Source organism: Ixodes scapularis, unplaced genomic scaffold, assembly GCF_016920785.2.
Source record: "Ixodes scapularis isolate PalLabHiFi unplaced genomic scaffold, ASM1692078v2 PGA_scaffold1__304_contigs__length_218370807, whole genome shotgun sequence".
Taxonomy (NCBI): Eukaryota; Metazoa; Arthropoda; class Arachnida; order Ixodida; family Ixodidae; genus Ixodes; species Ixodes scapularis.
Window position 1 is genome coordinate 91177549 of NW_024609846.1, and position 14473 is coordinate 91192021.

General features: G+C 41.6%; 1 protein-coding gene across 1 annotated transcript in view; it reads left to right on the forward strand.

The window, feature by feature from the left end:
• LOC120844395 (neprilysin-1-like) overlaps positions 1–14169 on the forward strand; it is a 49480-nt gene extending 35311 nt beyond the window's left edge. The window contains exons 10-21 of the mRNA XM_040216173.1: positions 85–322; positions 2471–2569; positions 2642–2719; positions 3229–3341; positions 8651–8709; positions 8792–8843; positions 8956–9023; positions 9083–9213; positions 9281–9346; positions 11924–12025; positions 13860–13936; positions 14073–14169. Of these exons, the coding sequence (XP_040072107.1) occupies positions 85–322; positions 2471–2569; positions 2642–2719; positions 3229–3341; positions 8651–8709; positions 8792–8843; positions 8956–9023; positions 9083–9213; positions 9281–9346; positions 11924–12025; positions 13860–13936; positions 14073–14169 (1180 nt within the window). The remainder of the gene's footprint in view (positions 1–84; positions 323–2470; positions 2570–2641; positions 2720–3228; positions 3342–8650; positions 8710–8791; positions 8844–8955; positions 9024–9082; positions 9214–9280; positions 9347–11923; positions 12026–13859; positions 13937–14072) is intronic.
• The last annotated feature ends 304 nt before the right edge of the window (positions 14170–14473 follow it).

The window sequence follows — 14473 nt, forward strand, 5'->3', positions numbered from 1 at the left end:
CTTGAGATGGCGAAGGTTATTGGGCTTCGGCGTTGCAAGTGAATAGGCGGGCAAGAAATAATTGATCCACCGTTTTTTCCTCAGGGTGACAGTGAACAACTATTTTGGATGGAAACTTCTGTCTAAATTAGGTCCGATTGCTTCGCATAATATGACAACACTCAACTTTAATTTCCACAAAGTGTGGAGGGGACTCCAGGGAACAGAGCCGCGATGGAGACATTGCATCAGCGCAGTGAACGATCCGTATGACCCCATAATCGGCAACGGGATGGGAAAGCTGTATGTGGAAAAGTACTTTAATTCAACGCAGAAACAAGATGTAAGTACCCTACAATTAAGAATTGTCAATAGTGTTGTCATAATAATCCCGCACTGAAGCTAACAGAGATGTTGGCTTATTTTAGCCCGGACCTCAATCGAAAACGTACGAAGTGTCTATAGCGACGTGGACAGGGGGAAACGTGAATGAAATTCCGGTTGCAGGTATAGCACATGCTGAAGGACTTTTTTTTTTTCTTTTATGTAGCCGACAAAAGAGAGTTAACAAATGTTTAGACTCATGAAGTAATAAATAAATCAAACGGAACTTCACTGACACGTAAAGCAATTACTTAAAGACGCACAAATGGGAAATAACTGTAACAAACTGCCGCGTACGGTTTACGTAGTTTAACAATTACGAGACAGACGCTTTGGCGTCAAGCGTCTTCCCGCGTACATTGAGGACGCCGGCTGACTTGTAGTCGGCGAGCGGAGGCTAAAGTAACGTGGAACACCGCGAGAAAGAAGACCCGGGCACGGGTTAGTTCAAACTCAACAATCTTCCGTTCGGCCAGAGGTGATGTCAGTGCACGAAGGCCTGTCGTATCCCATCAGGGTCTAGTTAGAATCCCATCGGGTGCAGGCCCCGATGCACTCTCGACCAATCGGAAGAGAAACACCACCCTCACCGGAAGGCCAAAGTGTCAGCACCCAAGGTCAGGTACACAGCTCAGAGACTAAACATCAAGACTCGAGCCCTGGTTTCATTTTGGTTAAAAAGCGCGCATACGACGAGGACAAAGTAAAGAACGAGCACGACAGACAAACACTGATCGCAACTGGCAGTTTCCCTCTCTCTTTTTTTTCTATGTGGCCTCTGTTGTTTCTTTAAACTGTCTGTTGCGAGTGAGCACTTGTCTGTCGTGTTTGTTCTATTCAATTGCCTCGTCTTTCGCGCGCTTTCAACCAGGATGAATTCCTATCACCTAGCTCAGTGTTCAACCCGTGTAGAGCCCTGGTTCGTTTCTGGAGGTAAAAATAAAGCGACCGCGATGATTTCCGCGCGAATCGCCAAAACGTGCCTCACAAGGAAAAGTTTTCCGCCAAAACGGAGCGCGAGCATTAGGTACGTTAAAGAACTAGATAAACGAAGGACTTGGCCGACACATTTTCTTTTCGTAAACATAAGCGCAGCGAAAGAGCACATAGGATTCCAAGAATACGGAGACCACTTTCGATGTTTGACCCAACACTGTGTCTACGACTACTCGTAAACCTCTGCCTCGGTCGAGTACCTCGCAGTTCCCCCCCCCCCCCCCCCCCCCTTTCCCCTCCCTTCCCCCAGCCACTGGAAGGTGATCCGAGGTCTTCGCCGGCGTGGCTTGCGTCCGAGACCCGCGTCCTTGGCACTTCGTCAGGTTTACAAAACGGCCTGCCCATTGACTAGTGTACTTAAGGGTTCTGCTGGCTGTGTAGGTTTATGTGACAGGATGCCCCTGTCCGTTGGTTAATGGTGAAGACTTCGTCAGTGGCAAAGATACAACTCCGGGCGCGATGAGCGAACCACAGGTTCAGCACGTACGGGGCGCAAGTTCGTTTTCTTCTTTTGCAGGGGTTGTGGTATCGTCAGAACGCCGAGCTTTGATTCGTTCTGTATGAAAGATGAAGGGGTAGACCCCGCGGCAGCCTGCTCTGAGGCATACCTACTATCCTTCAACTAGAGCCAATGAGAGCTCGGCGTCTTTCTGACGTCCCCGCAACATCCTGCGCAAGAAGCAGTGCTCTCCGTATGAACAAGTTCTTCAAACAAAACGCGATCTCGGCGCCGCGCAAAAATGCGACCATCTGTACACTAACTCTGTTGAAGAAAAAAAATTAAACATAAAAAAAACTTATGACAATGTGGAGATTGGTAAGCAGTAGCTCATTATAGTACAACGTGTTTATGACTATCATGTTCTAAACTAACAGTCTACAATATATTATTTTATTTTCTCGGTGAAAAATAGAACATGTACAAACTAATTTGATGCAAATTATTTAAAACTGATTCCTGTCGTAATTTTCCCGCAAGAATATTTCGAGCGAAAACAATCTATTTGATTCGCTTGATGCGTTCAGCGAATAATTTTTGTGTGAAACTTGAAACGTATATCGAACATCCTAAAAAGTATTTTTCGGGTTAAAAATATGCTTCTATTTTCAGGTAGAGTCACTTGCCGAAAGTATCAGAGAAGCTCATCAAGCTGTTATTCAAAATACCACATGGATGGACGATGACACCAAAAAAGAGGCAATAAAAAAGGTAAGTTTGCTCGAAATCAGATGAAAAGGATTTGATAGATTCACAGAAGTAATGTTTATTGTTTGCTTGCAGCTCAAAAATGTGGTTTTTAAAATAGGTTACCCCGAAGAGATATATGAAGATGATGTCTTAAAAGACATGTATAGACACGTAAGCATATTGAAGTACAATTTTATTTACGCTTGTTCAATGTGTCTGAGTAGTTCATCACATAAATCAATACAAATAAATTTAACAGCTATATCAAAATTCGATTCTCCCTTAAACTTGGGTTTCGCTCTTGAATTAAATTTATTTCACAGCAGCCCAAAACCGATGTCACACTGCTTATACTTCATGCAGAGGACAATCTGCACACAAATCCGAACAGGAGTCACCTCGAGATCCGTGCTCCGAATGCCGCATGGCAATGAGTTTAAAGAGAAACTTGTCACGCGGCATTCGAACCACGGCTATTGCGGTGGCTCGCGTTTGCAGACTGTCTTTTGTTTGACGTATGACCAGTGTGATGTCGGCCTAACACTTTTTACTGAATTAGTGCCATTTTTGTATAATGCGAAATAGCAAACATTAAATGAGAAAATTCAAGAAAGGTATTGTTGAAAGCACTGGAGAGCAGATTTAAGTGGATGTAACGGGCCTTAATGTGTTTTATGCAGGTTGGGAACGTAACACCAAAGGACCCTTTCCTTGATACTTACCTGAGCTTCAGGAAAAACAATGCTATTCGTGATTTACAGAAGGTGCACAGTCCCTACAATCGGAGTAAAGAGTAAGTATACATTTTTTTATCTCCTACGAAAGAAAACATTTACTCGTGTCCCTGTACACCACTACAGTGCTCAGATCTCATGGTATTTAAAAGAATGGCATGGACAAATATTGCAGTAATAATTCAGTTAACATATTTTTATTAAATTGTATGTTAAACTACGACCATGACAGGTCATTTGCTATTCAGTTTGTAAACGTTTTGGCTTTGGTGCTTTATTCTGGTGAAAAAGATGCTTCCTCTTCAAAAGAAAATTTTTAAGAAACAAAATGACAACGACTAGATTTCGGTGCTCAACAAAAAATTCTCTATATATTCATTATTAGGGCTTAAGTACACCAGCTGTAAAAGAAGAAAATTTAACCAAAAATTGCCAGGAGTGCGATAGTGCGCTTACTCGTTCCTGAAGGCTTTCCTCTGGGGAATGTTCTTAAGTACAAATCATACCAGTATGATTTGTACTTAAGAGCAGGCCAGTCGCAATACTTGGCTTACCGACCAGTATTAGTCAATTTATGTCCCGATTCTAGAGTAGTTCCTCTTGATTCTTTCGAAAATAGAAACCTAAATATAAAACCTAAACAACTGCCATCTCACTTGCTTTCTCAGGTTTTCTGTGGATAATTGATTCATAATGCGAAGAAGTTAGTGTAGTTACTAAAAACAAAAAATTCCCCTGTGGAGTGTGCTGCTTTACTGAATGTCACGGAAAAAAGGTTTGGGAATTGGCCGCCGGGATATTAATGCTGGTTCGCAGAGCTAAACTTAATTGTTTCCCATTTACATTAATAAGTTGAGAGTGTTAAAAGTAGTAATGGTTGCCTCATCGTTTACTTCGCCAACCTAATTCACTTAGCGGGAAAATCAATTGTATGACGTCTTGGTGTAAATCTCTATTGTAGTGTTCGAGCACTATTCCTAATACGCCATAAAAATTGAGACGTTCTGCCCAAGGGTTAGGGAAGAAGAATCTGTTTTCTTCTTTTTACTGCAAAATAATCACGCGGACACCTGTGTTCACACAACCAGGCACCCTCACTGGTCTAGGAACTGTGGTGCTACCAATGTTCTGTGTTGTAGCACACTGAGTCTGCTGACAGGCTGTAACAGCTGTGGCTCCATATAGTAAAACGTGGAGTATGACGGACAAGGCAAATAGGATCATTAATTCCTTAGCAAGTCTTTTATTTTATTATTCTGAACTATTTTTATAAGCGTATTGTTCTCAAGTTAAAATAAGTGATTTTGAAACCGTGTCCTCATAATTAACTATAGTTATTTAGTGCTTGGGATTATGCTAGTTGGTTTTTCATGATTTTAATATTGGAACCTGTATTGATTTCGGAACTTGGTTTTTCATACGTGTTTTTATGCGTTCCCGAGTTCATTAACAGCGGCATTTCACTAATCCCTTTTTTCTCGCATACCACGAAAAAATAAAACTAGCCAAGTGTATGACCACCGAAGGTGGACATCCCCCTTTTAGTGGATGATTTCGGTATTGGCATTCTGAACCTTTCGTTTCAAGATGCCAATACATGCTTTCTCGTTTTCTGGTATGGTGGCTTACTGAAATGTTGATCTTCTCAATTTTCACAATAGATAGAACCGTTTGGCAGCCAGCATGTTTCAGCCGCTTCAAGAAACTATAATCCTCCTTAAGTATTATGTGTGTCTCTTATTCGTGATTATCGCCAAGATAATAGGAACGATTTGTACGTAGTTTGTATGAAGGAAAATGATAATGACGCAGCCAAACGTACTCCTCCTCGTAGAACAGTATTATTACAGGAACAAGCAGAACAAGAAGTGTGCTTAAGTGTCGCTGAACTTTAGGGCCACTGCGTGTGTTGCCGTGTACTCCCGAATTAAACACAGGTAGTTATGGACGCCTTCCAATAATTGCAAAGTATTGTTTTCTTGCCAACTTGACTGTGTTTGTCGCCTAGCCCTTATTTTACGTTTGAAGGAGAAAGAGCTTTCTGGAGTGTGGTTAACGTGAAAATTTATGTGGCTACTTTTTCGTATTCCCTTTTTTTTATTGATCCAATATATTGTATGAAAAGTAATCCTTTACATCTTTTGTTTCACTAGCATAAGCAAAAAATAGGCGATATTTTTTCTTCCTCATTGACAGTTTCAAAAACGCCCGGAGAGTGCCTAGCGCCTTATTATCGCTTTGTAGCAAATATCTTATAAGTTTTGGGCATACGCCGATAAAGCGACAACACGAATCGCGAATAAAGAAACGCAAAGATAATAAAGCCATGTCATGCATTTCTTAAAGGGGCAATGACAGGTTATTAATTTAAAAAAAAACAGTGGGTGAGGAGGCAACCTAGCGATAGTTAATCAAGATGTTTAAAAACCGTGACTGTGGTGAGGAAAAGTTGAAAACTAGAGACGAAGAAGGAAAGACACAGGAGAAGGTGTCTCTAACGCAACTAAATCGTTTATTTTCTCTCGCTATTCATATACTTCCAATAAACCCCGGCACCAACGTTCACAATTTACAAATCGGTGCATTGTGAACGAAGTGTATGTCCGGGAGAGGAGTTGCTGGTGTCAATTTGGTGTATATAAGTATGGGGAAAAAATAAACGATTTTGTTGCGTTTCGGCACCGCCACCTAGAATACTCAAAGCGTCCGCATCTCCTCCTCTCCCATCTAGAAAAGTCACAGCAGTCGGATCGCGCTAACTCGGCTACTGGGTGCAAGTTCGACCTTCGACGCGCTGATTGATCACGAGCCCCTGCCGAACACTGACGGAGCACTCGTGACCAATCACAGGCCTCCATCGATCCGACTGTGATGACGGTGCTGAGGCCTTCTGCTTATCTAGGTGGTGTTGGTTTTCTCCTGTTTTTTTGTTTTTTTTTCAACGTGAAAGTCTCCTATCTTTCCTTCACCACAGTCTCGAGTTTTAAGCTTCACGATTAGGGCGTTTATGCTCGCCGATATCTTTATCAAAGCATGAACTATAAAAGCCCGACGGGCCAGAACACAATTTGCGGCACGAAATTCGTTTTCCTTCAGCCCGAAAACAGCCGGCCGAGAATCGGCCGGTTTCAGTGGCGCTCACTGTGTTTTTCGTGATTACTTGGCGTTCAAACTATGCGTGCGAAATATATTCAAAGTCGTGCGTAATATAAGGCACACATTCAATAATAAAAGTAGAAAATAATATGAACCCCATATTTGTGGCATAAAAAAAACCTAAAGATTTATAAAAAAAATTGTTGCACAGATCACAGAAGTGCATGTAATGCGTATGTGCTCCGTGTTTACTGAGCCTGTATTTAGTCATGCATACCTACTAAGGCAGTCTCAACATGGCGACGTACCGCGGCCTGAGCGACAGAATGGCGGTGCACGACAGACGAACGTTGTGAAGGACGTGCAGTCGCTACTTCTTAACTGTCGTTAGTGGTACCAGCCAATCGATTTTCAAGCGTATGAATATCGAGCTTAAGGGATATATGTGAAAATCAATCGCACGACAAATGGTGCACGCAACTTTGTGTCGGGCGTAGCCATGTGACTTCTAGTAGCACTCTTTTCTTCTACATTTCTGCCTCCTCTTTGGTACACCTCGTCCAAATGTCAGTGCCATTAGCTTCCGTACTTATGTTTCGGTTTCGGTTCCAAAAAGCTTAGTTTTTTTTCCTTTTTTTGCTTTATTAAACACATTTCCTGAGGTCACACTGTTACCTCAGAGCGCACACCAGTTGGCCACAAAAGCTATCATCATCATCCTTCCACGGGGTTACAGTTTCGGTTTGAGCCGGAAATAGCAAATTTCGTATTGTAACATAAATATTTAAGAAAAAAAAATTTTTAGACGAACATACTTTTTGAAAGTATTTATCCTAACCAGATAGAAAAAAAGATTGTTTCGTCTTAGTTTCAGTGACCCTTTAAAGGGATACTACAACGAAATTTCGGTGCTTAATTCATGGTCTATATGTGTTCGAGAAAGCAGAACCGCATCAGATTCAGCAATCTCTTCTTCAAAACGACAAGAAAAGGAGTTTTAAAACGAATTAAAGGACTAGTAAAAAGGATTTTCTGGATGTCGCTAAAGCCTCGTTTGTAATACCAGTCTAGGAGCCTTGACAGGTATTGACGATGCCTGGCCCGCCGCCGCTTACCACGAGAGACGAGGGGAAGGAGAAACTCCCCTCTCCCTGGAACTCTCGTTTGTGTGTCCCAGACTTCGCTATTATCCCTTTCCAAGATTATAGAAGAATAAAGCGTTACTGAATGTTCGTACAAAAGCAGTTTTGGGGTTGCGGTGGCCCAATCGCTGGCGTGCTTCGGCCGCTTCGGTGGCTGGAACGGCAAGGATATCCTGTGACGCCAGCCTCGCCGCAGCTTTGCTCGTCCCGAGACAATCTACGTCACGAGTGCGCCGGATGTCACGTGCTCTCCGCTGGCTGGTCTCCGAGCGCTTGCCAGGGTGGGATGTTTCTTACGAAAAATACAGCCATCAGGCTCAATATACAAACCTGCGATTTCTGCTTATTTCTGAACACGAAGGGTATGTTTCAAATTTGTTGAAATAGTCCTTTAAGCAAACGGGGACTATATAACAGATCAATCTCACCAGCCAGTTTGGCTACGCCGCCGCTTCCGCAATGCATCACGAAAACGTGACTGTTTTTGAAGGGTGCATAAACCTCGATGCGTCTCTACGGCTCCTCGACCTCCGCCTCCTGCCTCCTGTGAGCTAAGGTTGTTGTAGCGCCACGCACGCACCGAACGATCTCGGGAAAATTGGTCTACTAAATAGCTGCTATCAAATGTGCTGGTGTGTCAAAGGGCGCTTATTGAGGGCTCCAACCTCAAAGGTTCATTTTTGTGTTCAGCATTTTCTTGTCTCAGTAAAATTTGAAAAAATCACTGATGTCGTCTTTGTGTTAACCCTGTCGCGTACTGTACAGCTAGCGAATATTTTCGTGACGAATTCCTTTATTTTACTCGTTTACAAATCATAGCTCACTTAATTTGTATCGATGTTTGCACAAAATCAAGAAGCCACGTATATACGAATATGAAATCCTAGAGTGCATCGTTGGCGCATTCAAAGCGCCTGGTTGTATTAGCGGGAAATGACATGCGCAAACGCTGAGAACGTATGTTGTAAGGTTGCTTAGTTCGAGCTGTTTGAATGAATTATCAGCTCTTACAGTTTGCTGAAGTTGTGAAAATGGTGAAACAATGTGCACTTTCTGTCACGCGAATAGACTTAACTGCGTTTTTTACAACTATTGTACACCCCCCGGTTGCTATTACATTTTATTTCTAGATGGTCCCATGATGTGAGCGAAGTGTTTGCCGCTTATTTGCCTCTGGAAAATTCAGTTGGTAAATATTTTTTTTATTTTTTTTTTTGCGTTTTATTGCTTGTGACAAGAGTTATTATTTACTTTACACTTTCCTTCATCAGTATTGACGGCGGTGACATTGCAACACCCGTTCTACTCCTCTGGACTGCCATCGTGAGTTTAGATGAAAATGCTTTCAACAATCGTGCCTGGCTTCGCTACCCTAAAAATAATTAAATTGCATGATATTAATATATATATATATATTTACCTTCAACGGCTACAGCTCTGTCAAAATGGGAACTCTGGGATGGATTTTAGGACACGAGCTCAATCACGGCTTTTTTTACCCAGGTTTGTAAATTAATAATAGCTATTAGATAAATCTATTTCAAACTATAAATACTTTCTAGGAAATTACCACGACGAGAATGGCAACCAACGCCTATGGTGGAACGATAAAACGACGCAGAATTTCAATCCCCTCGAAAATTGCGTCGTGAACCTGTATGATGGTCAGACGGAAGAAGAAACTCACATGAACGTAATATATTTTGCTTAGTTTATTTACATACTCGTGCAATACCTAATATTTCATGCATTTTTAACAGATTAGTGGATATGGAACACTTAACGAAAATCTTGCCGATATTAAAGGATTACAAACTGCATTTGAGGTGAGTATCAAGGTTAATAAAGCACGAGAATCAAAGCAGCACTACTGTAGAGTTAATTTATGCTTTAAGTAAACACAGCGCGCAAACTAATACAAAATCAGATAAAAAAGAGTGCCGTTGGGTACCGAAAATAACTGAATGAACTTCGGGAGGGCGGGCCGTTCGTAGTACCAGCATCCGCCGCCAGCAGCGCTTAGCGGCACCGTAAATTTTTCGATCAGCATGGTCTGCTATAGTTCTACGCAATGCTGTGAATTTTATCCCCAAGCGCTTCAAAATCACTTCTCGTTTTTTTGCAATGTCTGCTTTGAAGGATCTCCGACGCGCACAAAACATTTTTTATTCAAGAATTTTTTTATAAGGACGTACTGGAAATGTCAAACGGGACGAGGTCCACTAAATAAAAATGAAGGGGGGGGGGGGGGGGGAGAGAAGGGGTGTTCTGTTATTTTTGTTCAAAAATTGTTGCACTAACAGAGCATGTGTGCTGGGGCATTGTCGTGATTAAACCACCACTTTCCCATTCCCCACAAATCGTGGCGCTTTTCCTCGCAAATGCCCTGAGCGACGTTGGGCGTTCATCAATAATTCACCAGCCTTGAAACGAGAAAACCACGCATATGCTTGCGTTTTCTTCATAGCATCTTCCTTGAAAGCTTGTTGAAGAAGTATTACATGAATTTCCGCCGCCATTTTTTCTTAAAGATAATAATGATTTCCACAGCCGCAAGGTGTTCCTTCATATTGGACATTGCAAAAAACGAGAAACGGTTTTCAAACTCTTGGGATAAATATTTGCACCATGCCCCTAGAACTTTAACAAACGACGCCGGTCGGCAAAATGACCCGGAAGGGGGAGAACCGTGTTATAAAAGAGTGAGTCTGGTCCATAGGAGTAGCAGGCGTGAGCCGGGATGGAGAGCCCCGGCTCCCGCCGGCGCCGCATATTCCCCCCGTGATAAAGTTGCAAAGTAAGAATTGGCTAAATTCGCGTAGCGAGGCGCAGGTCTTTTTTTTAGATGATGTTTAAAACCACGCATATGCTTGCGTTTTCTTCATAGCAACTTCCTTGAAAGCTTGTTGAAGAAGTATTACATGAATTTCCGCCGCCATTTTTTCTAAAAGATAATAATGATTTCCACAGCCGCAAGGTGTTCCTTCATATTGGACATTGCAAAAAACGAGAAACGGTTTTCAAACTCTTGGGATAAATATTTGCACCATGCCCCTAGAACTTTAACAAACGACGCCGGTCGGCAAAATGACCCGGAAGGGGGAGAACCGTGTTATAAAAGAGTGAGTCTGGTCCATAGGAGTAGCAGGCGTGAGCCGGGATGGAGAGCCCCGGCTCCCGCCGGCGCCGCATATTCCCCCCGTGATAAAGTTGCAAAGTAAGAATTGGCTAAATTCGCGTAGCGAGGCGCAGGTCTTTTTTTTAGATGATGTTTAAAATGCATGAATGTGTAATTATAAGATATAGGTGGTAAAAGAAGAGTTTCCAGGTGCTGAGTGCCTTTACTAAGCCAGGAAAGGTGACATTGACGAGAAACAATTTCTGAAACTTCTGGCGCAGCTGCGAATGCGGAGTTCGCGTTGAAGTTCGGGTCTAAACTCCCACAGAACCGAATCCTCATTTTTTATTGTCCATTCCGTCGTTGCCGCGGCAGCGGTCGCCACCGCAAGTGCCGTCAAAAGAAAGCTTGAGTGCGTTCTGAATATCGCAGCAGCAACAACGCCACGTGCATTGCCCTTTCAGTTACGAAGACTGGCAGATTTCCACTCTTGTGTGCTGAAATGAACTCCTTGAATACATCCTTACCTAGATATTGTGATTGGAGGGTATTTGTTATCCTTCCGCTAGGAGAATATATGTGGATAGTGGTTGGTCACAAGAGCTGTCAATCAGCGCACCCAAGGTCATTGAAACAACTTCAGCCAACGAGGTACCCTTGTTTTCGCCCTGTTCTCACCAATTAATGACCGTTTTCTTTACACAATGACCATTCTCTTTATAGCTTCCGCCGCTAAGCGCTGCTAGCGCAGAAGCTGGTGCAATGGATCGCCCGCCTTCCAGAAATTCATTCCGGTTACTTTTGGATCCCCTCTCGTGGAATAGGGTGCTAGCATCTCAGAAGAAATAATTTATACAAAGAAAACCAGATAATTAAACACCCATGTGATGATATCATTTTAAGAGTGTCATCAACGGTAGAAATGTGCGGTTTGAAAATGTCGTCCTAAATTTAAAGGCATCATTATTATTGTGGTGGAAGAGTACACTCAAAATAGCCCAAAAAAGGTTTGGTAAGCAGCCTTTTCCAAAGAAAAGCAGACAGGGTAACATAACTGCCTCAGATAAATATTTTATACATAAAAAAGTGGTACTGCGTTCTTGGGCACATAGTTGTTTCCTCAATAAATATTAAATTGAGAGTTGAGTGCTTTTGTTGTCTACCGCTCCTTGCTTGTCTTTGTCTTTTTAGAGCGTTGTGGACGTTTATCTTAAAAAATCTGAGTATAAAATTAATCTGACAGCTTTTCGTATAATCCTGAACTAACAGTTATTTGTTTCCACAGGCTCATAAGAAACTGTTGACGCAGCACCCCTCCACGCCGCAGCGCTTGCCATGCATGACTGAATTTAATGCTGACCAGTTGTTTTTTATATCACTGGCATATGTGAGTATTTTCTCCATGAATATGAAATTAAAAGTGAAAGCTTTTTTTTCATCACGGGTCCGTTGGCGCGCGTGCATTTTCTATGAAAGTGATATCATGTTAATCAACCGCTAAGGTCAACCTCTGTACAAGAAGGTGTAGGTTGAAAGTATTGGAAGAATCACCGATCTTTTAGTTGACTGAAAGGAGATTGCCGTTTGTTGCTATTGTCGTACTTGACGAGACGTTTGTTTTATGACTATGAACGTATGGGTGAACTGACTGGCACACATTATTTGTGTAATAGACGGATGATCAGTGAGGTCATCTTTTTGCACTAGGTTTTCAATGTGTTTGATCATTGTGCAGCGCTACTGAACATCTTATATTAACGTCTTACTCAAAGGTCTGGTTTTCAACGCTCATTGTTTTATTAGCTTGTTTTACACAGCACTTAGCCAACACCCGACCTGCAACTTTTTTTTCTTCTTTTTAAAGACTTCGATGCCACCTTACTTACGTTTTATATTGATATTATTGGTTGCGAACAAACAATTAGAGAGTGAATTGGCGTTGTCCTTTCATTCTGACAAGTAAGCACACGTTCTTGAGGTGCGAATTCTTATTATAACGACGTAGTGCACCACCAAAAGGAGCATAGCTGTTTCTGCGGCACTAAAATAACACAAATGATAATAAAGCAAATTATATTAAATAAAATTAATCACCCCCGCACTCCGTAGGGCTATCACTGACCTTCTATTGTCGCCGACAGCTGAAGAAACGCAAATATTGCGTTTCTTAGCTGTCCGTGATTATAGCCAGAAAGTTTGTTTTCCTGGAATGTATTGGTCCTTCTCAGAACTTCTCAATGTGTTCCTGTTGGTTTCCTCTCAAAGGCTACATTTTATTAGATATCAAACTGGAGGCAAAGGGCTTCTACGAGGGAATTCTCGCTCGTGGCAGTCAAATTGGTTTACGCATACGTTTCTGTTTTCACAAAGATGCTTTAATATTAATATGACAAGATTCTAACTCAAGTTGTATTCGCTCAGAGCACGGCCGCCTTTCATTCTTATTGCTATCAAACCAACCATAAAATCCACCTTTAGGGGACTTGACAATTTGACCTTTAAATGTTAGTTGATGGCAGCGAAATGCGAAACAGAAAGCTACAGAAGATTAAATAAATCTTCGTGTTTTCACTGCTTGTGTCTGAAACGAAGCCAACTACCTCTACTGTAAATTCATTACACGAATCGAAAACACCGACCACTACTTCGCATGGGGGCGTTCCGATAGCCAAATGTTACGTCTCAAGGTGATACGAGAATGACGGACGAATTCTCGTTCCTTCCGTATGTAAGGTTTTTTGTCAGTTTAATAAATACAAAGTTCATTTTCAGCCACTGGCAAATAGGCCAGCTGCGGCAGAGCCTCCAACGCAGCGGTGGGAGATCATGTTTATCGCCACTCTGTTTAGAAAACAACAACAAAATAACTTTTTTTTACGGGTAAACAGACACGTTGCCTATTATTGAAGAATTCTTTATATTTGGTGCCCTTTCATGATCAGTTTCTACCTATTCATGCTTGGCGCGCAAGGGGCCCGATACTAAATTCATTTACATATTCTTCATGCTGGAATTTATCAACCTTCAAATTCTTAAATATTTGCACTTTTTTTCAGCTTTAGGGGGCTTGCCGTTCGGACGTTAAAATAATCGTTCCGCTCATAAAAATATATCTTTGAACATTGCATTTCGAAATGTCGAAAGTTTTTTTTTCTGGCATATTAAATATAAATTTGAGTTTATGCAGGTTGCCCTAAGTGTACTCCTGTTTTTTTCTACAGAGCTTTTGCCAAAACGATCAGGACGCAGAACTGAGGGACATTGTCCAGCGGGACAGTCATTCCCCTTCTAAAATAAGGTACCATTTTATCATGAAAGCTTTTACAACATTTCTTGAACTAAACTCAAGGAAAATGTCTTCAGTTAAAAGTTCTAGAATTTCTGAAATGTACATGTAAATCTCATTAGTCCTAATTATTTGCTACTCTTTTTAGGGTCAACCGGCATCTTGGCAATTCTCCCATCTTTTTGAAGACATTCAGCTGCAATGCGACCAGTCGAATGAATATAACAAACAAATGCTACGTGTAATATGCACCAGCAATATTTGCATTTACTAGTCAAATATTTACGCAATAAACACGTTCCAAATATCTCAAAGCTGATTATTCACACTTTAAAAATGGCGTCCGTTGCAAGTGGCGTGTTTATTCTACGTCAAAATGTAAAAAAAAAATAACAATATTTTCTTCAGAAATGAAGACAAAGGGTACGATAAAAAGATTGGGAATTCAAATGCGATAATCCAACTAAAAAGAGCAAGTCAATAACCCACATTTTTTTTTTTTTTTTTTTTTTGTTTAGCAAAACAAGGTTTAATGTAATTCAAGAAATG